General features: G+C 45.6%; 1 protein-coding gene across 1 annotated transcript in view; it reads left to right on the top strand.

Annotated features, from left to right (window-relative positions):
- The window catches only part of LOC106590806 (WASH complex subunit 5-like), a 47735-nt gene that overhangs the window by 15021 nt on the left and 9111 nt on the right, over positions 1–23603 (top strand). Inside the window, 9 exon segments of the mRNA XM_045719384.1 lie at positions 2592–2732; positions 9989–10069; positions 18063–18164; positions 18571–18741; positions 18743–18751; positions 20321–20445; positions 20865–21027; positions 21420–21522; positions 22669–22748. Of these exon segments, the coding sequence (XP_045575340.1) occupies positions 2592–2732; positions 9989–10069; positions 18063–18164; positions 18571–18741; positions 18743–18751; positions 20321–20445; positions 20865–21027; positions 21420–21522; positions 22669–22748 (975 nt within the window).

Consider the following 23603-nt stretch of genomic DNA (forward strand, 5'->3'; position numbering starts at 1 on the left):
CCACTAGGTGTTACAGATCATCATCCCTGAGAGCATGTTTCCTCTACTCTCCACTAGGTGTTACAGATCATCATCCCTGAGAGCATGTTTCCTCTACTCTCCACTAGGTGTTACAGATCATCGTCCCTGAGAGCATGTTTCCTCTACTCTCCACTAGGTGTTACAGATCATCCCTGAGAGCATGTTTCCTCTACTCTCCACTAGGTGTTACAGATCATACCTGAGAGCATGTTTCCTCTACTCTCCACTAGGTGTTACAGATCATCATCCCTGAGAGCATGTTTCCTCTACTCTCCACTAGGTGTTACAGATCATCCCTGAGAGCATGTTTCCTCTACTCTCCACTAGGTGTTACAGATCATCATACCTGAGAGCATGTTTCCTCTACTCTCCACTAGGTGTTACAGATCATCCCTGAGAGCATGTTTCCTCTACTCTCCACTAGGTGTTACAGATCATCGTCCCTGAGAGCATGTTTCCTCTACTCTCCACTAGGTGTTACAGATCATCCCTGAGAGCATGTTTCCTCTACTCTCCACTAGGTGTTACAGATCATCCCTGAGAGCATGTTTCCTCTCCTCTCCACTAGGTGTTACAGATCATCCCTGAGAGCATGTTTCCTCTACTCTCCTCTAGGTGTTACAGATCATCCCTGAGAGCATGTTTCCTCTACTCTCCACTAGGTGTTACAGATCATCCCTGAGAGCATGTTTCCTCTACTCTCCACTAGGTGTTACAGATCATCCCTGAGAGCATGTTTCCTCTACTCTCCTCTAGGTGTTACAGATCATCCTTGAGAGCATGTTTCCTCTACTCTCCACTAGGTGTTACAGATCATCCCTGAGAGCATGTTTCCTCTACTCTCCACTAGGTGTTACAGATCATCCCTGAGAGCATGTTTCCTCTACTCTCCACTAGGTGTTACAGATCATCCCTGAGAGCATGTTTCCTCTACTCTCCACTAGGTGTTACAGATCATCCCTGAGAGCATGTTTCCTCTACTCTCCACTAGGTGTTACAGATCATCGTCCCTGAGAGCATGTTTCCTCTACTCTCCACTAGGTGTTACAGATCATCCCTGAGAGCATGTTTCCTCTACTCTCCACTAGGTGTTACAGATCATCCCTGAGAGCATGTTTCCTCTACTCTCCACTAGGTGTTACAGATCATCCCTGAGAGCATGTTTCCTCTACTCTCCACTAGGTGTTACAGATCATCATCCCTGAGAGCATGTTTCCTCTCCTCTCCACTAGGTGTTACAGATCATCCCTGAGAACATGTTTCCTCTACTCTCCACTAGGTGTTACAGATCATCATCCCTGAGAGCATGTTTCCTCTACTCTCCACTAGGTGTTACAGATCATCATCCCTGAGAGCATGTTTCCTCTACTCTCCACTAGGTGTTACAGATCATCACTGAGAGCATGTTTCCTCTACTCTCCCTACCCCAACAGATCATCATCCCTGAGAGCATGTTTCCTCTACTCTCCACTAGGTGTTACAGATCATCCCTGAGAGCATGTTTCCTCTACTCTCCACTAGGTGTTACAGATCATCCCTGAGAGCATGTTTCCTCTACTCTCCACTAGGTGTTACAGATCATCCCTGAGAGCATGTTTCCTCTACTCTCCACTAGGTGTTACAGATCATCACTGAGAGCATGTTTCCTCTACTCTCCACTAGGTGTTACAGATCATCCCTGAGAGCATGTTTCCTCTACTCTCCACTAGGTGTTACAGATCATCATCCCTGAGAGCATGTTTCCTCTCCTCTCCACTAGGTGTTACAGATCATCCCTGAGAGCATGTTTCCTCTACTCTCCACTAGGTGTTACAGATCATCATCCCTGAGAGCATGTTTCCTCTACTCTCCACTAGGTGTTACAGATCATCCCTGAGAGCATGTTTCCTCTACTCTCCACTAGGTGTTACAGATCATCCCTGAGAGCATGTTTCCTCTACTCTCCACTAGGTGTTACAGATCATCCCTGAGAGCATGTTTCCTCTACTCTCCACTAGGTGTTACAGATCATCCCTGAGAGCATGTTTCCTCTCCTCTCCACTAGGTGTTACAGATCATCCCTGAGAGCATGTTTCCTCTACTCTCCACTAGGTGTTACAGATCATCCCTGAGAGCATGTTTCCTCTACTCTCCACTAGGTGTTACAGATCATCCCTGAGAGCATGTTTCCTCTACTCTCCACTAGGTGTTACAGATCATCCCTGAGAGCATGTTTCCTCTACTCTCCACTAGGTGTTACAGATCATCCCTGAGAGCATGTTTCCTCTACTCTCCACTAGGTGTTACAGATCATCATCCCTGAGAGCATGTTTCCTCTACTCTCCACTAGGTGTTACAGATCATCCCTGAGAGCATGTTTCCTCTACTCTCCACTAGGTGTTACAGATCATCATCCCTGAGAGCATGTTTCCTCTACTCTCCACTAGGTGTTACAGATCATCCCTGAGAGCATGTTTCCTCTACTCTCCACTAGGTGTTACAGATCATCCCTGAGAGCATGTTTCCTCTACTCTCCACTAGGTGTTACAGATCATCATCCCTGAGAGCATGTTTCCTCTACTCTCCACTAGGTGTTACAGATCATCCCTGAGAGCATGTTCACCTCCCTGGCTAAGATCATCAAGCTGCAGATCCATGCCATCATGGAGGTTCCCACCAGACTGGACAAGGACAAGCTGAAGGACTACGCCCAGCTGGGGGCTCGCTACGAGGTCAGAGGTCGTTTTAGAAACAGCTTTATGGTCCTGTGTGAATCAGTCGGATGAGCATGGGCGCTTGCGATGACAAAAGGTTGTGGGTTCGATTCCCGCTGGGGCCACCCATATGAAAAATATAATCACACATGACTGTTAGTGTCTTTGTTAAAAAGTGTCTCCGAAATGGCAGATATAGAGGTCAGTACTACACCAGACACACACTGCTAGTGTTAGACTGGTGCAGGGAACAAGATGGGGGGTCTCTCAGAGGACCTATACTATAACTAGGACCTATAGTAGTGACTATAACTAGGACCTATAGTAGTGACTATAACTAGGACCTATACTATAACTAGGACCTATAGTAGTGTCTATAACGAGGACCTATAGTAGTGACTATAACTAGGACCTATACTATAACTAGGACCTATAGTAGTGACTATAACTAGGACCTATAGTAGTGACTATAACTAGGACCTATAGTAGTGACTATAACTAGGACCTATACTATAACTAGGACCTATAGTAGTGACTATAACTAGGACCTATAGTAGTGACTATAACTAGGACCTATAGTAGTGACTATAACTAGGACCTATAGTAGTGACTATAACTAGGACCTATAGTAGTGACTATAACTAGGACCTATAGTAGTGACTATAACTAGGACCTATAGTAGTGACTATAACTAGGACCTATAGTAGTGACTATAACTAGGACCTATAGTAGTGACTATAACTAGGACCTATAGTAGTGACTATAACTAGGACCTATACTATAACTAGGACCTATAGTAGTGACTATAACTAGGACCTATAGTAGTGACTATAACTAGGACCTATAGTAGTGACTATAACTAGAACCTATACTATAACTAGGACCTATAGTAGTGACTATAACTAGGACCTATAGTAGTGACTATAACTAGGACCTATAGTAGTGACTATAACTAGGACCTATAGTAGTGACTATAACTAGGACCTATAGTAGTGACTATAACTAGGACCTATAGTAGTGACTATAACTAGGACCTATAGTAGTGACTATAACTAGGACCTATAGTAGTGTCTATAACTAGGACCTATACTATAACTAGGACCTATAGTAGTGACTATAACTAGGACCTATAGTAGTGACTATAACTAGGACCTATAGTAGTGTCTATAACTAGGACCTATACTATAACTAGGACCTATAGTAGTGACTATAACTAGGACCTATAGTAGTGACTATAACTAGGACCTATACTATAACTAGGACCTATAGTAGTGACTATAACTAGGACCTATACTATAACTAGGACCTATAGTAGTGACTATAACTAGGACCTATACTAGTGACTATAACTAGGACCTATAGTAGTGTCTATAACTAGGACCTATAGTAGTGACTATAACTAGGACCTATAGTAGTGACTATAACTAGGACCTATAGTAGTGACTATAACTAGGACCTATACTATAACTAGGACCTATAGTAGTGACTATAACTAGGACCTATACTATAACTAGGACCTATAGTAGTGACTATAACTAGGACCTATAGTAGTGACTATAACTAGGACCTATAGTAGTGTCTATAACTAGGACCTATAGTAGTGACTATAACTAGGACCTATACTATAACTAGGACCTATAGTAGTGACTATAACTAGGACCTATAGTAGTGACTATAACTAGGACCTATACTATAACTAGGACCTATAGTAGTGACTATAACTAGGACCTATAGTAGTGACTATAACTAGGACCTATAGTAGTGTCTATAACTAGGACCTATAGTAGTGACTATAACTAGGACCTATAGTAGTGACTATAACTAGGACCTATACTATAACTAGGACCTATAGTAGTGACTATAACTAGGACCTATAGTAGTGACTATAACTAGGACCTATAGTAGTGACTATAACTAGGACCTATAGTAGTGACTATAACTAGGACCTATAGTAGTGACTATAACTAGGACCTATAGTAGTGACTATAACTAGGACCTATAGTAGTGACTATAACTAGGACCTATAGTAGTGACTATAACTAGGACCTATAGTAGTGACTATAACTAGGACCTATAGTAGTGTCTATAACTAGGACCTATAGTAGTGACTATAACTAGGACCTATACTATAACTAGGACCTATAGTAGTGACTATAACTAGGACCTATACTATAACTAGGACCTATAGTAGTGGCTATAACTAGGACCTATACTATAACTAGGACCTATAGTAGTGACTATAACTAGGACCTATAGTAGTGACTATAACTAGGACCTATACTATAACTAGGACCTATAGTAGTGACTATAACTAGGACCTATACTATAACTAGGACCTATAGTAGTGACTATAACTAGGACCTATACTATAACTAGGACCTATAGTAGTGACTATAACTAGGACCTATACTATAACTAGGACCTATAGTAGTGACTATAACTAGGACCTATACTATAACTAGGACCTATAGTAGTGACTATAACTAGGACCTATAGTAGTGACTATAACTAGGACCTATAGTAGTGACTATAACTAGGACCTATAGTAGTGACTATAACTAGGACCTATAGTAGTGACTATAACTAGGACCTATACTATAACTAGGACCTATAGTAGTGTCTATAACTAGGACCTATAGTAGTGACTATAACTAGGACCTATACTATAACTAGGACCTATAGTAGTGACTATAACTAGGACCTATACTATAACTAGGACCTATAGTAGTGACTATAACTAGGACCTATACTATAACTAGGACCTATAGTAGTGACTATAACTAGGACCTATAGTAGTGACTATAACTAGGACCTATATTATAACTAGGACCTATAGTAGTGTCTATAACTAGGACCTATAGTAGTGACTATAACTAGGACCTATACTATAACTAGGACCTATAGTAGTGACTATAACTAGGACCTATACTATAACTAGGACCTATAGTAGTGACTATAACTAGGACCTATAGTAGTGACTATAACTAGGACCTATAGTAGTGACTATAACTAGGACCTATAGTAGTGACTATAACTAGGACCTATAGTAGTGACTATAACTAGGACCTATAGTAGTGACTATAACTAGGACCTATACTATAACTAGGACCTATAGTAGTGTCTATAGCGAGGACCTATAGTAGTGACTATAACTAGGACCTATAGTAGTGACTATAACTAGGACCTATACTATAACTAGGACCTATAGTAGTGTCTATAACTAGGACCTATAGTAGTGACTATAACTAGGACCTATACTATAACTAGGACCTATAGTAGTGACTATAACTAGGACCTATAGTAGTGACTATAACTAGGACCTATAGTAGTGACTATAACTAGGACCTATAGTAGTGACTATAACTAGGACCTATAGTAGTGACTATAACTAGGACCTATACTATAACTAGGACCTATAGTAGTGTCTATAGCGAGGACCTATAGTAGTGACTATAACTAGGACCTATACTATAACTAGGACCTATAGTAGTGTCTATAACTAGGACCTATAGTAGTGACTATAACTAGGACCTATAGTAGTGACTATAACTAGGACCAATAGTAGTGTCTATAGCGAGGACCTATAGTAGTGACTATAACTAGGACCTATAGTAGTGACTATAACTAGGACCTATAGTAGTGACTATAACTAGGACCTATAGTAGTGACTATAACTAGGACCTATAGTAGTGACTATAACTAGGACCTATAGTAGTGTCTATAACTAGGACCTATAGTAGTGACTATAACTAGGACCTATACTATAACTAGGACCTATAGTAGTGACTATAACTAGGACCTATAGTAGTGACTATAACTAGGACCTATAGTAGTGACTATAACTAGGACCTATAGTAGTGACTATAACTAGGACCTATAGTAGTGACTATAACTAGGACCTATAGTAGTGACTATAACTAGGACCTATAGTAGTGACTATAACTAGGACCTATAGTAGTGACTATAACTAGGACCTATAGTAGTGTCTATAACTAGGACCTATAGTAGTGACTATAACTAGGACCTATACTATAACTAGGACCTATATTAGTGACTATAACTAGGACCTATAGTAGTGTCTATAACTAGGACCTATAGTAGTGACTATAACTAGGACCTATACTATAACTAGGACCTATAGTAGTGACTATAACTAGGACCTATACTATAACTAGGACCTATAGTAGTGACTATAACTAGGACCTATACTATAACTAGGACCTATAGTAGTGACTATAACTAGGACCTATAGTAGTGACTATAACTAGGACCTATATTATAACTAGGACCTATAGTAGTGACTATAACTAGGACCTATAGTAGTGTCTATAACTAGGACCTATAGTAGTGACTATAACTAGGACCTATACTATAACTAGGACCTATAGTAGTGACTATAACTAGGACCTATACTATAACTAGGACCTATAGTAGTGACTATAACTAGGACCTATAGTAGTGACTATAACTAGGACCTATAGTAGTGACTATAACTAGGACCTATAGTAGTGACTATAACTAGGACCTATAGTAGTGACTATAACTAGGACCTATACTATAACTAGGACCTATAGTAGTGACTATAACTAGGACCTATAGTAGTGACTATAACTAGGACCTATAGTAGTGACTATAACTAGGACCTATAGTAGTGACTATAACTAGGACCTATAGTAGTGACTATAACTAGGACCTATAGTAGTGACTATAACTAGGACCTATAGTAGTGACTATAACTAGGACCTATACTATAACTAGGACCTATAGTAGTGTCTATAGCGAGGACCTATAGTAGTGACTATAACTAGGACCTATAGTAGTGACTATAACTAGGACCTATACTATAACTAGGACCTATAGTAGTGTCTATAACTAGGACCTATAGTAGTGACTATAACTAGGACCTATACTATAACTAGGACCTATAGTAGTGACTATAACTAGGACCTATAGTAGTGACTATAACTAGGACCTATAGTAGTGACTATAACTAGGACCTATAGTAGTGACTATAACTAGGACCTATACTATAACTAGGACCTATAGTAGTGTCTATAACTAGGACCTATAGTAGTGACTATAACTACGACCTATAGTAGTGACTATAACTAGGACCTATAGTAGTGACTATAACTAGGACCTATACTATAACTAGGACCTATAGTAGTGTCTATAGCGAGGACCTATAGTAGTGACTATAACTAGGACCTATACTATAACTAGGACCTATAGTAGTGTCTATAACTAGGACCTATAGTAGTGTCTATAGCGAGGACCTATAGTAGTGACTATAACTAGGACCTATAGTAGTGACTATAACTAGGACCTATAGTAGTGACTATAACTAGGACCTATAGTAGTGACTATAACTAGGACCTATAGTAGTGACTATAACTAGGACCTATAGTAGTGACTATAACTAGGACCTATACTATAACTAGGACCTATAGTAGTGACTATAACTAGGACCTATACTATAACTAGGACCTATAGTAGTGTCTATAGCGAGGACCTATAGTAGTGACTAGGACCTATAGTAGTGACTATAACTAGGACCTATAGTAGTGACTATAACTAGGACCTATAGTAGTGACTATAACTAGGACCTATAGTAGTGTCTATAACTAGGACCTATAGTAGTGACTATAACTAGGACCTATACTATAACTAGGACCTATAGTAGTGACTATAACTAGGACCTATAGTAGTGACTATAACTAGGACCTATAGTAGTGACTATAACTAGGACCTATAGTAGTGTCTATAACTAGGACCTATAGTAGTGACTATAACTAGGACCTATAGTAGTGACTATAACTAGGACCTATAGTAGTGACTATAACTAGGACCTATAGTAGTGTCTATAGCGAGGACCTATAGTAGTGACTATAACTAGGACCTATAGTAGTGACTATAACTAGGACCTATAGTAGTGACTATAACTAGGACCTATAGTAGTGACTATAACTAGGACCTATAGTAGTGACTATAACTAGGACCTATAGTAGTGACTATAACTAGGACCTATAGTAGTGACTATAACTAGGACCTATAGTAGTGACTATAACTAGGACCAATAGTAGTGACTATAACTAGGACCTATACTATAACTAGGACCTATAGTAGTGTCTATAGCGAGGACCTATAGTAGTGACTAGGACCTATAGTAGTGACTATAACTAGGACCTATAGTAGTGACTATAACTAGGACCTATAGTAGTGACTATAACTAGGACCTATAGTAGTGTCTATAACTAGGACCTATAGTAGTGACTATAACTAGGACCTATACTATAACTAGGACCTATAGTAGTGACTATAACTAGGACCTATAGTAGTGACTATAACTAGGACCTATAGTAGTGACTATAACTAGGACCTATAGTAGTGTCTATAACTAGGACCTATAGTAGTGACTATAACTAGGACCTATAGTAGTGACTATAACTAGGACCTATAGTAGTGACTATAACTAGGACCTATACTATAACTAGGACCTATAGTAGTGACTATAACTAGGACCTATACTATAACTAGGACCTATAGTAGTGACTATAACTAGGACCTATAGTAGTGACTATAACTAGGACCTATAGTAGTGACTATAACTAGGACCTATAGTATAACTAGGACCTATAGTAGTGACTATAACTAGGACCTATACTATAACTAGGACCTATAGTAGTGACTATAACTAGGACCTATACTATAACTAGGACCTATAGTAGTGTCTATAGCGAGGACCTATAGTAGTGTCTATAACTAGGACCTATAGTAGTGACTATAACTAGGACTTATACTATAACTAGGACCTATAGTAGTGACTATAACTAGGACCTATAGTAGTGACTATAACTAGGACCTATACTATAACTAGGACCTATAGTAGTGACTATAACTAGGACCTATACTATAACTAGGACCTATAGTAGTGTCTATAACTAGGACCTATAGTAGTGACTATAACTAGGACCTATAGTAGTGACTATAACTAGGACCTATAGTAGTGACTATAACGAGGACCTATAGTAGTGACTATAACGAGGACCTATTAGTAGTGTCTATAGCGAGGACCTATAGTAGTGACTATAACTATGAGCCAGAGTGTCCCTGACTAGGTTCCTGGCCCCTAACTGTGCAGAGGGAACAGATGCTCACTGAGTCTCCCCAAACCGTTCCTCTCTGGCTGAATGGAGCAGTGTTGGTGAGAGGCAGTGGGTTTTCTACAGCTGAACATCCTCGACTTGTTATTTCGTTCTTGATTTTTCTCCCAGGTTGCCAAACTCACCCACGCCATCTCCATCTTTACTGAAGGGATTCTGATGATGAAGACTACGCTGGTTGGAATCATCAAGGTCAGTTTTTAAATTAAAACGGCTTTAGATATGATGACTGCAGGTAGCCTAGTGGTTAGAGGGGAGGGACGGCAGGTAGCCTAGTGGTTAGAGGGGAGGGACGGCAGGTAGTCTAGTGGTTAGAGGGGAGGGACGGCAGGTAGTCTAGTGGTTAGAGTGGAGGGACGGCAGGTAGCCTAGTGGTTAGAGGTGCGGCAGGTAGCCTAGTGGTTAGAGTGGAGGGGCGGCAGGTAGCCTAGTGGTTAGATGGGGGAGGCAGGTAGCCTAGTGGTTAGATGGGGGAGGCAGGTAGCCTAGTGGTTAGAGGGGAGGGCGGCAGGCAGCCTAGTGGTTAGAGGGGAGGGGCGGCAGGTAGCCTAGTGGTTAGAGTGGAGGGGCGGCAGGTAGCCTAGTGGTTAGAGTGGAGGGCGGCAGGTAGCCTAGTGGTTAGAGTGGAGGGATGGCAGGTAGCCTAGTGGTTAGAGGGGAGGGGCGGCAGGTAGCCTAGTGGTTAGATGGGGGAGGCAGGTAGCCTAGTGGTTAGAGGGGAGGGCGGCAGGTAGCCTAGTGGTTAGAGGGGAGGGACGGCAGGGTAGCCTAGTGGTTAGAGGGGAGGGACGGCAGGTAGCCTAGTGGTTAGAGTGGAGGGGCGGCAGGTAGCCTAGTGGTTAGAGTGGAGGGACGGCAGGTAGCCTAGTGGTTAGAGGGGGGAGGCAGGTAGCCTAGTGGTTAGAGTGGAGGGACGGCAGGTAGACTAGTGGTTAGAGTGGAGGGACGGCAGGTAGCCTAGTGGTTAGAGTGGAGGGGCGGCAGGTAGCCTAGTGGTTAGAGTGGAGGGACGGCAGGTAGCCTAGTGGTTAGAGTGGAGGGACGGCAGGTAGCCTAGTGGTTAGAGTGGAGGGACGGCAGGTAGCCTAGTGGTTAGAGGTGCGGCAGGTAGCCTAGTGGTTAGAGTGGAGGGGTGGCAGGTAGCCTAGTGGTTAGATGGGGGAGGCAGGTAGCCTAGTGGTTAGAGTGGAGGGACGGCAGGTAGCCTAGTGGTTAGAGGGGAGGGACGGCAGGTAGCCTAGTGGTTAGAGTGGAGGGGCGGCAGGTAGCCTAGTGGTTAGAGTGGAGGGACGGCAGGTAGCCTAGTGGTTAGAGGGGGGAGGCAGGTAGCCTAGTGGTTAGAGTGGAGGGACGGCAGGTAGACTAGTGGTTAGAGTGGAGGGACGGCAGGTAGCCTAGTGGTTAGAGTGGAGGGGCGGCAGGTAGCCTAGTGGTTAGAGTGGAGGGACGGCAGGTAGCCTAGTGGTTAGAGGGGAGGCAGGTAGCCTAGTGGTTAGAGTGGAGGGACGGCAGGGTAGCCTAGTGGTTAGAGGGGGAGGCAGGTAGCCTAGTGGTTAGAGTGGAGGGACGGCAGGGTAGCCTAGTGGTTAGAGGGGGGAGGCAGGTAGCCTAGTGGTTAGAGGGACGGCAGGTAGCCTAGTGGTTAGAGTGGAGGGGCGGCAGGTAGCCTAGTGGTTAGAGTGGAGGGACGGCAGGTAGCCTAGTGGTTAGAGTGGAGGGACGGCAGGTAGCCTAGTGGTTAGAGTGGAGGGGCGGCAGGTAGCCTAGTGGTTAGAGTGGAGGGACGGCAGGTAGCCTAGTGGTTAGAGTGGAGGGATGGCAGGTAGCCTAGTGGTTAGAGTGGAGGGACGGTAGAGTAGCCTAGTGGTTAGAGTGGAGGGATGGCAGGTAGCCTAGTGGTTAGAGTGGAGGGACGGCACGTAGCCTAGTGGTTAGAGTGGAGGGGCGGCAGGTAGCCTAGTGGTTAGAGTGGAGGGACGGCAGGTAGCCTAGTGGTTAGAGTGGAGGGACGGCAGGTAGTCTAGTGGTTAGAGTGGAGGGTCGGCAGGTAGCCTAGTGGTTAGAGTGGAGGGACGGCAGGTAGCCTAGTGGTTAGAGGGGGAGGCAGGTAGCCTAGTGGTTAGAGTGGAGGGACGGCAGGTAGCCTAGTGGTTAGAGGGGAGGGACGGCAGGTAGACTAGTGGTTAGAGTGGAGGGACGGCAGGTAGCCTAGTGGTTAGAGTGGAGGGACGGCAGGTAGACTAGTGGTTAGAGTGGAGGGACGGCAGGTAGCCTAGTGGTTAGAGTGGAGGGGCGGCAGGTAGCCTAGTGGTTAGATGGGGGAGGCAGGTAGCCTAGTGGTTAGAGTGGAGGGACGGCAGGTAGCCTAGTGGTTAGAGGGGAGGGACGGCAGGTAGCCTAGTGGTTAGAGTGGAGGGGCGGCAGGTAGCCTAGTGGTTAGAGTGGAGGGACGGCAGGTAGCCTAGTGGTTAGAGGGGGGAGGCAGGTAGCCTAGTGGTTAGAGTGGAGGGGCGGCAGGTAGACTAGTGGTTAGAGTGGAGGGACGGCAGGTAGCCTAGTGGTTAGAGTGGAGGGGCGGCAGGTAGCCTAGTGGTTAGAGTGGAGGGACGGCAGGTAGCCTAGTGGTTAGAGGGGGGGAGGCAGGTAGCCTAGTGGTTAGAGTGGAGGGACGGCAGGTAGTCTAGTGGTTAGAGTGGAGGGGCGGCAGGTAGCCTAGTGGTTAGAGGGGAGGGACGGCAGGGTAGCCTAGTGGTTAGAGGGGGGAGGCAGGTAGCCTAGTGGTTAGAGGGGGAGGCAGGTAGCCTAGTGGTTAGAGTGGAGGGACGGCAGGTAGCCTAGTGGTTAGAGTGGAGGGGCGGCAGGTAGCCTAGTGGTTAGAGTGGAGGGACGGCAGGTAGCCTAGTGGTTAGAGTGGAGGGACGGCAGGTAGCCTAGTGGTTAGAGTGGAGGGGCGGCAGGTAGTCTAGTGGTTAGAGTGGAGGGACGGCAGGTAGCCTAGTGGTTAGAGTGGAGGGACGGCACGTAGCCTAGTGGTTAGAGTGGAGGCGGCAGGTAGCCTAGTGGTTAGAGTGGAGGGACGGCAGGTAGCCTAGTGGTTAGAGTGGAGGGACGGCAGGTAGCCTAGTGGTTAGAGTGGAGGGACGGCAGGTAGTCTAGTGGTTAGAGTGGAGGGTCGGCAGGTAGCCTAGTGGTTAGAGTGGAGGGACGGCAGGTAGCCTAGTGGTTAGAGGGGGGAGGCAGGTAGCCTAGTGGTTAGAGTGGAGGGACGGCAGGTAGCCTAGTGGTTAGAGGGGAGGGACGGCAGGTAGACTAGTGGTTAGAGTGGAGGGACGGCAGGTAGCCTAGTGGTTAGAGTGGAGGGACGGCAGGTAGACCAGTGGTTAGAGTGGAGGGGCGGCAGGTAGCCTAGTGGTTAGAGTGGAGGGACGGCAGGTAGCCTAGTGGTTAGAGTGGAGGGACGGCAGGTAGTCTAGTGGTTAGAGTGGAGGGTCGGCAGGTAGCCTAGTGGTTAGAGTGGAGGGACGGCAGGTAGCCTAGTGGTTAGAGGGGGGAGGCAGGTAGCCTAGTGGTTAGAGTGGAGGGACGGCAGGTAGCCTAGTGGTTAGAGGGGGGAGGCAGGTAGCCTAGTGGTTAGAGGGGAGGGACGGCAGGTAGACTAGTGGTTAGAGGGGAGGGACGGCACGTGAGACTAGTGGTTAGAGGGGAGGGACGGCACGTAGACTAGTGGTTAGAGTGGAGGGACGGCAGGTAGCCTAGTGGTTAGAGTGGAGGGGCGGCAGGTAGCCTAGTGGTTAGAGTGGAGGGACGGCAGGTAGCCTAGTGGTTAGAGTGGAGGGACGGCAGGTAGCCTAGTGGTTAGAGTGGAGGGACGGCAGGTAGCCTAGTGGTTAGAGTGGAGGGACGGCAGGTAGCCTAGTGGTTAGAGTGGAGGGACGGCAGGTAGCCTAGTGGTTAGAGTGGAGGGACGGCAGGTAGACTAGTGGTTAGAGTGGAGGGACGGCAGGTAGCCTAGTGGTTAGAGTGGAGGGACGGCAGGTAGACTAGTGGTTAGAGTGGAGGGACGGCAGGTAGCCTAGTGGTTAGAGTGGAGGGACGGCAGGTAGCCTAGTGGTTAGAGTGGAGGGACGGCAGGTAGCCTAGTGGTTAGAGTGGAGGGACGGCAGGTAGCCTAGTGGTTAGAGGGGGGAGGCAGGTAGCCTAGTGGTTAGAGTGGAGGGACGGCAGGTAGCCTAGTGGTTAGAGGGGGGAGGCAGGTAGCCTAGTGGTTAGAGGGGGGAGGCAGGTAGCCTAGTGGTTAGAGTGGAGGGACGGCAGGTAGCCTAGTGGTTAGAGTGGAGGGACGGCAGGTAGCCTAGTGGTTAGAGGGGGGAGGCAGGTAGCCTAGTGGTTAGAGGGGGAGGCAGGTAGCCTAGTGGTTAGAGTGGGAGGCAGGTAGCCTAGTGGTTAGAGTGGAGGGACGGCAGGTAGCCTAGTGGTTAGAGTGGAGGGGCGGCAGGTAGCCTAGTGGTTAGAGTGGAGGGACGGCAGGTAGCCTAGTGGTTAGAGTGGAGGGACGGCAGGTAGCCTAGTGGTTAGAGTGGAGGGACGGCAGGTAGCCTAGTGGTTAGAGGGGGAGGCAGGTAGCCTAGTGGTTAGAGTGGAGGGGTGGCAGGGTAGCCTAGTGGTTAGAGTGGAGGGGCGGCAGGGTAGCCTAGTGGTTAGAGTGGAGGGGCGGCAGGGTAGCCTAGTGGTTAGAGTGGAGGGACGGCAGGTAGCCTAGTGGTTAGAGTGGAGGGACGGCAGGTAGCCTAGTGGTTAGAGTGGAGGGACGGCAGGTAGCCTAGTGGTTAGATTTGGGAGGCAGGTAGCCTAGTGGTTAGAGTGGAGGGACGGCAGGTAGCCTAGTGGTTAGAGGGGGGAGGCAGGTAGCCTAGTGGTTAGAGGGGGGAGGCAGGTAGCCTAGTGGTTAGAGTGGGGAGGCAGGTAGCCTAGTGGTTAGAGTGGAGGGTCGGCAGGTAGCCTAGTGGTTAGAGGGGGGAGGCAGGTAGCCTAGTGGTTAGAGTGGAGGGTCGGCAGGTAGCCTAGTGGTTAGAGGGGGGAGGCAGGTAGCCTAGTGGTTAGAGTGGAGGGACGGCAGGTAGCCTAGTGGTTAGAGGGGGGAGGCAGGTAGCCTAGTGGTTAGAGTGGAGGGACGGCGGGTAGCCTAGTGGTTAGAGTGGAGGGACGGCGGGTAGCCTAGTGGTTAGAGTGGAGGGACGGCGGGTAGCCTAGTGGTTAGAGTGGAGGGGCGGCGGGTAGCCTAGTGGTTAGAGTGGAGGGGCGGCGGGTAGCCTAGTGGTTAGAGTGGAGGGGCGGCGGGTAGCCTAGTGGTTAGAGTGGAGGGGCGGCAGGTAGCCTAGTGGTTAGAGTGGAGGGACGGCAGGTAGCCTAGTGGTTAGAGTGGAGGGGCGGCAGGGTAGCCTAGTGGTTAGAGTGGAGGGACGGCAGGTAGCCTAGTGGTTAGAGTGGAGGGACGGCAGGTAGCCTAGTGGTTAGAGTGGGGAGGCAGGTAGCCTAGTGGTTAGAGTGGAGGGACGGCAGGTAGCCTAGTGGTTAGAGGGGGGAGGCAGGTAGCCTAGTGGTTAGAGGGGGGGAGGCAGGTAGCCTAGTGGTTAGAGTGGGGAGGCAGGTAGCCTAGTGGTTAGAGTGGAGGGTCGGCAGGTAGCCTAGTGGTTAGAGGGGGGAGGCAGGTAGCCTAGTGGTTAGAGTGGAGGGTCGGCAGGTAGCCTAGTGGTTAGAGGGGGGAGGCAGGTAGCCTAGTGGTTAGAGTGGAGGGACGGCGGGTAGCCTAGTGGTTAGAGTGGAGGGACGGCGGGTAGCCTAGTGGTTAGAGTGGAGGGACGGCGGGTAGCCTAGTGGTTAGAGTGGAGGGACGGCAGGTAGCCTAGTGGTTAGAGTGGAGGGACGGCAGGTAGCCTAGTGGTTAGAGTGGTGGGACGGCAGGTAGCCTAGTGGTTAGAGTGGAGGGACGGCGGGTAGCCTAGTGGTTAGAGTGGAGGGACGGCAGGTAGCCTAGTGGTTAGAGTGGAGGGACGGCAGGTAGCCTAGTGGTTAGAGTGGAGGGACGGCGGGTAGCCTAGTGGTTAGAGTGGAGGGACGGTAAAACAATCTGTCGTTCTGCCCCTGAACAAGGTATAACAATCTGTCGTTCTGCCCCTGAACAAGGTAAAACAATCTGTCGTTCTGCCCCTGAACAAGGTAAAACAATCTGTCGTTCTGCCCCTGAACAAGGTAAAACAATCTGTCGTTCTGCCCCTGAACAAGGTAAAACAATCTGTCGTTCTGCCCCTGAACAAGGTATAACAATCTGTCGTTCTGCCCCTGAACAAGGTAAAACAATCTGTCGTTCTGCCCCTGAACAAGGTAAAACAATCTGTCGTTCTGCCCCTGAACAAGGTATAACAATCTGTCGTTCTGCCCCTGAACAAGGTAAAACAATCTGTCGTTCTGCCCCTGAACAAGGTATAACAATCTGTCGTTCTGCCCCTGAACAAGGTAAACAATCAGTCGTTCTGCCCCTGAACAAGGTAAAACAATCTGTCGTTCTGCCCCTGAACAAGGTATAACAATCTGTCGTTCTGCCCCTGAACAAGGTAAAACAATCTGTCGTTCTGCCCCTGAACAAGGTAAAACAATCTGTCGTTCTGCCCCTGAACAAGGTATAACAATCTGTCGTTCTGCCCCTGAACAAGGTAAAACAATCTGTCGTTCTGCCCCTGAACAAGGTATAACAATCTGTCGTTCTGCCCCTGAACAAGGTAAACAATCTGTCGTTCTGCCCCTGAACAAGGTAAAACAATCTGTCGTTCTGCCCCTGAACAAGGTAAAACAATCTGTCGTTCTGCCCCTGAACAAGGTATAACAATCTGTCGTTCTGCCCCTGAACAAGGTAAAACAATCTGTCGTTCTGCCCCTGAACAAGGTAAAACAATCTGTCGTTCTGCCCCTGAACAAGGTATAACAATCTGTCGTTCTGCCCCTGAACAAGGTAAAACAATCTGTCGTTCTGCCCCTGAACAAGGTAAAACAATCTGTCGTTCTGCCCCTGAACAAGGTAAAACAATCTGTCGTTCTGCCCCCTGAACAAGGTATAACAATCTGTCGTTCTGCCCCTGAACAAGGTATAACAATCTGTCGTTCTGCCCCTGAACAAGGTAAAACAATCTGTCGTTCTGCCCCTGAACAAGGTAAAACAATCTGTCGTTCTGCCCCTGAACAAGGTAAAACAATCTGTCGTTCTGCCCCTGAACAAGGTATAACAATCTGTCGTTCTGCCCCTGAACAAGGTAAAACAATCTGTCGTTCTGCCCCTGAACAAGGTATAACAATCTGTCGTTCTGCCCCTGAACAAGGTATAACAATCTGTCGTTCTGCCCCTGAACAAGGTATAACAATCTGTCGTTCTGCCCCTGAACAAGGTAAAACAATCTGTCGTTCTGCCCCTGAACAAGGTATAACAATCTGTCGTTCTGCCCCTGAACAAGTGTCAGGAGAATGTTCAATCCCAGTGACGATAACTAAACAGTAATTTAAGCTTTGACCAATCCCCCGAGGTTTATAAGACCCTGGGATTTAATAATAATTAGGCTAAGTCTCAGATTCTCCAAATGGTTCATTGTTCTTTATTCACGAGAGCTCTGAAGTCAAAAAATGCAAACACAGTCATTTTATAACTCCCACCTACACACACACACACACACAGTTTATCACTTTTGTACCAGCCTGGCAGTTTCTAGCCGTTTCTCTCCTCCCTAGATTAGAGGGGCCTTGGAAAGGCCCTCCTTCCTGTTGTCAGTTTTCAGAGTTACAACCAGGTCATGTGTAGTTCAGTTGTCCTTTGTTTTCTCAATCATACCTTTCTCACCCTTAACTTGTCTCACACACACATTATTGGATTATAGTCTTATAATTCTAATACATTTCACACCGTTAAATACGTTTCAGGGTGGAATTCTTTAGTCATTACTTTAAACATATAAATTCCTTTATCAACAAGGCAGTTAACCCACTGTTCGTCATGGTGGTCGTCATTGTAAAATAAGAATTTGTTCTTAACTGACTTGCCTCGTTTTAAATAAAAGTTAAATAAAATAAAAATATATATTTTTATAATTGAGAAAATGTGTCTAAATGCATAAGTCTTACCTTTTTCATGGCGTCTCTTCAGGTGGATCCCAAGCAGCTCCTGGAAGATGGTATCAGGAAGGAGTTGGTGAGAAGAGTAGCCTACGCTCTACACAAAGGACTTATCTTTAACCCCAAGGCTAAGGTGAGATATCTGACCATGACACAGCACAATATCAACCGTTCCGTGGGGCTCCCGAGTGGCGCAGCGGTCTAAGGCACTGCATCTCAGTGCTAGAGGAGTCACTACAGTCCCTGGTTCGATTCCAGGCTGTATCACATCTCCGGGTTTGGCCGGGGGTAGGCCGTCCATTGTAAATAAGAATTGTTTCTTAACTGACTTGCCTAGTTAAATAAGTTACATTTATAAATATATCCTCAGTACCATTCAGCACAATGTTAACCGTCACTTTCAAAACTTTCTAAGTTTGTTCAGGTTTTATTCATGACAGAATACAAAACAAACTTGTCTGCTAACTTGAAAATGTAAAAAAGAAATGAAGTGTTACAGAATATGAATCGTGGTAAATTTCAATCTCACACCTGGTCAGACCAGTGAGTTGATGCTGAAGCTGAAGGAGATGGCAGCCACCATGGATGGCTTCTACCGGTCCTTTGAGTACATCCAGGATTACGTCTCCATCTACGGCCTGAAGATCTGGCAGGAGGAAGTCTCTCGTATCATCAACTACAACGTGGAGCAGGAATGCAACAGTTTCCTCGCGCACCAAGGTTGGACCTTTTATTTATATATATATATATATATATATATATATAGTCACATGGCTCTTTCTCAGTTGGTCTGGTTGATTCCTTTAAACATTAAAACATCATCCAAAACGAACGAGGAAACATTACATTCCTCGCCTCGTTCTCAATCGTATTGGAGGAGAAGGTCCAAGCCTCCCGTCTACTAATTAAATCAAAGTTTATTTGTCACGTGCGCCGAATACAGTGAAATGTTTACTTACAGGCTCTAACCAACAGTGCAAAAAAGGTATTAGGTGAACAATAGGTAGGTAAAGAAATAAAACAACAGTAAAAAGACAGGATATACACAGTAGAGAGGATATATACAGTAGAGGTTATATACAGTAGAGAGGCTATACACAGTAGAGAGGCTATATACAGTAGAGAGGCTATATACAGTAGAGGGGCTATATACAGTAGAGAGGATATATACAGTAGAGAGGTTATATACAGTAGAGAGGTTATATACAGTAGAGAGGCTATATACAGTAGAGGGGCTATATACAGTAGAGAGGTTATATACAGTAGAGAGGCTATATACAGTAGAGAGGATATATACAGTAGAGAGGCTATATACAGTAGAGAGGATATATACAGTAGAGAGGCTATATACAGTAGAGAGGATATATACAGTAGAGAGGATATATACAGTAGAGGCTATATACAGTAGAGAGGCTATATACAGTAGCGAGGCTATATACAGTAGAGAGGCTATAAACAGTAGAGAGGCTATAAACAGTAGAGAGGCTATAAACAGTAGAGAGGCTGCATACAGTAGAGAGGCTATATACAGTAGAGAGGCTATATACAGTAGAGAGGATATATACAGTAGAGGCTATATACAGTAGAGAGGCTATATACAGTAGAGAGGCTATATACAGTAGAGAGGCTATAAACAGTAGAGAGGCTGCATACAGTAGAGAGGCTATATACAGTAGAGAGGCTATATACAGGCTATATACAGTAGAGAGGCTATATACAGTAGAGAGGCTATATACAGTAGAGAGGCTATATACAGTAGAGAGGATATATACAGTAGAGGCTATATACAGTAGCGAGGCTATATACAGTAGAGAGGCTATATACAGTAGAGAGGCTATATACAGTAGAGAGGCTACATACAGTAGAGAGGCTATATACAGTAGAGAGGCTATATACAGTAGATAGGCTATATACAGTAGAGAGGCTATATACAGTAGAGAGGCTGCATACATTAGAGAGGCTATACGCAGTAGAGAGGCTATACACAGTAGAGAGGCTATATACAGTAGAGAGGCTGCATACATTAGAGAGGCTATATACAGTAGAGAGGCTATACACAGTAGAGAGGCTACACGCAGTAGAGAGGCTATGGACAGTAGAGAGGCTATATAGAGTAGAGAGGCTATAAACAGTATATATTAGCTGGTTGAATCAGGTTAGTTACAACTGGGCGTTGGATTGAAAACCATACAGGAGAGTAGCTCTCCAGAAACGGGGTTGGGAAAGCCCTGGTTTAAATGATATATGTACTATTTAAACGGCTAATGTTTAGCTCTTTGTGTTTCTTAGATCCAGGATTGGCAGAGTGTCTACCAGTCGACTCATATCCCCATCCCCAAGTTCCCCTCGGTCGATGAGTCGGCCACCTTCATAGGACGACTCTGTAGAGAGATCCTCCGCATCACAGACCCCAAGTAGGTATCTCTCTCCATGTCATCTTGGTGGCATCAGTCTGTTAGCTTATAGGTACACTGCCTTCTCATTCAAGGGTATTTATTTGTACTATTTTCTACATTGTAGAATATATATATATATTTTTTAAACAATGAAATTACACATATGGAGTCATGTAGTAACCAAACAAGTTAATACCCACCCTTTGCCTTGATGACAGCTTTGCACACTCTTGGCATTCTCTCAACCAGCTTCACCTGGAATGCTTTTCCAACAGTCATCAAGGCGAAAGGGTGGCTATTTGAAGATTAGTTATGGAAGGTAGCGTTGGTGTTCTTATAACACGGCAGTGGACGTCTGTTTTGGGTTTACTCTCTTCTCAGTGCTTTGAAAATATGTCTTAATAATGCTACGGTTGACCTGTTACCTGTGTTCCCAGAGTGACGTGTTACATGGACCAGTTGAACACCTGGTACGACCTGAAGACCCACCAGGAAGTGACCAACAACCGTCTGTTCTCTGAGATACAGGACACCTTGGGGACCTTCGGCCTCAACGGGCTCGACAGGCTACTCTGCTTCATGATCGTCAAGGAACTGCAGGTCACATGATATTATGAAACCCAGCCTGCCAGCCTATGAATACAACTCTCCTATCTATTAGGATGCTATGGAACCTTACTACCTCAGTCCTAACAACTATTTAACCTTTTTATTTAACCAGCTTGTACCCATTTTTTTTGTACTTCAAACAATCATGATATTGAGGTCAATATGAGTTTGCTGTTATATTTTAATACAGATACTGTCATTCGTCGCTTTACTTTTCTGTAGAGACAACGCCAGTCATTATCATTCAACAAGCACATATTGCAGTGTGAGTCGGCTCACCTGTTTTTAAATCTTGAATACATTTAGAGTCATTCAGGTGTTTCCGGGTTTGTTATTGCTTCCCCTCAAGGTTCCGTAACATGACAGGTTTTTTGTTCCGTTAGAACTTCCTGTCGGTGTTTCAGAAGACCATCCTGAGAGACAAGGCTATGGTGGATGTCTTTAAAGCCATGCTGAGCGCTGTCAATCCCGTCAAAGGTATTGTGGGTAGGTATCAACAGCTCAGGAAGGATTCTTACCAGGGTTGTGTACAACTTTTTGCAGTGGAAACCAAAAAAAATTGTCATTTTCTTCCATTTGGTGCCAAGTGAACAGGACCCAGAGATTATGACCAGGGAACATTATCCTCCCACTGAACAGGGGATTATGACCAGGGAACATTATCCTCCCACTGAACAGGAGATTATGACCAGGGAACATTATCCTCCCACTGAACAGGAGATTATGACCAGGGAACATTATCCTCCCACTGAACAGGAGATTATGACCAGGGAACATTATCCTCCCAGTGAACAGGGGATTATGACCAGGGAACATTATCCTCCCAGTGAACAGGAGATTATGACCAGGGAACATTATCCTCCCAGTGAACAGGAGATTATGACCAGGGAACATTATCCTCCCACTGAACAGGGGATTATGACCAGGGAACATTATCCTCCCACTGAACAGGAGATTATGACCAGGGAACATTATCCTCCCACTGAACAGGAGATTATGACCAGGGAACATTATCCTCCCAGTGAACAGGGGATTATGACCAGGGAACATTATCCTCCCACTGAACAGGAGATTATGACCAGGGAACATTATCCTCCCACTGAACAGGAGATTCTGAACAGGTAACATTATCCTCCCACTGAACAGGACCCAGAGATTATGACCAGGGAACATTATCCTCCCAGTGAACAGGAGATTATGACCAGGGAACATTATCCTCCCACTGAACAGGAGATTATGACCAGGGAACATTATCCTCCCAGTGAACAGGAGATTATGACCAGGGAACATTATCCTCCCAGTGAACAGGAGATTATGACCAGGGAACATTACCCTCCCACTGAACAGGAGATTATGACCAGGGAACATTATCCTCCCAGTGAACAGGAGATTCTGAACAGGTAACATTATCCTCCCACTGAACAGGAGATTATGACCAGGGAACATTATCCTCCCAGTGAACAGGAGATTATGACCAGGGAACATTATCCTCCCAGTGAACAGGAGATTATGACCAGGGAACATTATCCTCCCAGTGAACAGGAGATTATGACCAGGGAACATTATCCTCTGGTTATGACTGTCCAGGCCGTCATCACTCACTGTTGCATTTCTTTGTCTTCTTTCTGTCAGCAAATGCCAGTAAAGTCTACGCCAACGCTGTCGCCAAAACGCAGAAGATCTGGGGTCCGTACTTGGAATCCATCATGAAGGTACTGTGTTTCGTTGACCTGTTTTAGCAATACCAACTTAATGTTATGAACTACACAACCTCTTCGTTCAGTGATCGTTCTCTAGATTACTATAATCTAAGATGGGTGACGGTGCAGAACCTGCTGTAGGGTTAACACACTGGCCACAATAACATGTACAGTTGAAGTCGGAAGTTTACATACACTTAGGTTGGAGTCATTAAAACTCGTTTTTCAACCACTCCACAAACTTCTTGTTAACAAACTATAGTTTTGGCAAGTCTGTTAGGACATCTACTTTGTGCATGACACAAGTAATTTTTCCAACAATTGTTTACAGACAGATGATTTCACTTATAATTCACTGTAACACAATGTGGGTCAGAAGTTTACATACACTAAGTTGACTGTGCCTTTAAACAGCTTGGAAAATTCCAGAAAATGATGTCATGGCTTTAGAAGCTTCTGATAGGCCAATTGACATCATTTGAGTCAATTGGAGGTGTACCTTTTTTATTTTTTATTTTACCGTTATTTTACCAGGTAAGTTGACTGAGAACATGTTCTCATTTACAGCAGCGACCTGGGGAATAGTTACAGGGGAGAGGAGGGGGATGAATGAGCCAATTGTATGCTGGGGATGATTAGGTGGGCGTGATGGTATGAAGGCCAGATTGGGAATTTAGCCAGGACACCGGGGTTAACACGCCTACTCTTACAATAAGTGTCATGGGATCTTTAATGACCTCAGAGAGTCAGGACACTCTATCTATATCCACAGTAAAATGAGTCCTATATCAACATAACCTGAAAGGCCGCTCAGCAAGGAAGAAGCCACTGCTCCAAAACCGCCATAAAAAATCCAGACTACAGTTT

This window comes from Salmo salar, chromosome ssa05 (genome assembly GCF_905237065.1).
Source record: "Salmo salar chromosome ssa05, Ssal_v3.1, whole genome shotgun sequence".
Lineage (NCBI taxonomy): Eukaryota > Metazoa > Chordata > Actinopteri > Salmoniformes > Salmonidae > Salmo > Salmo salar.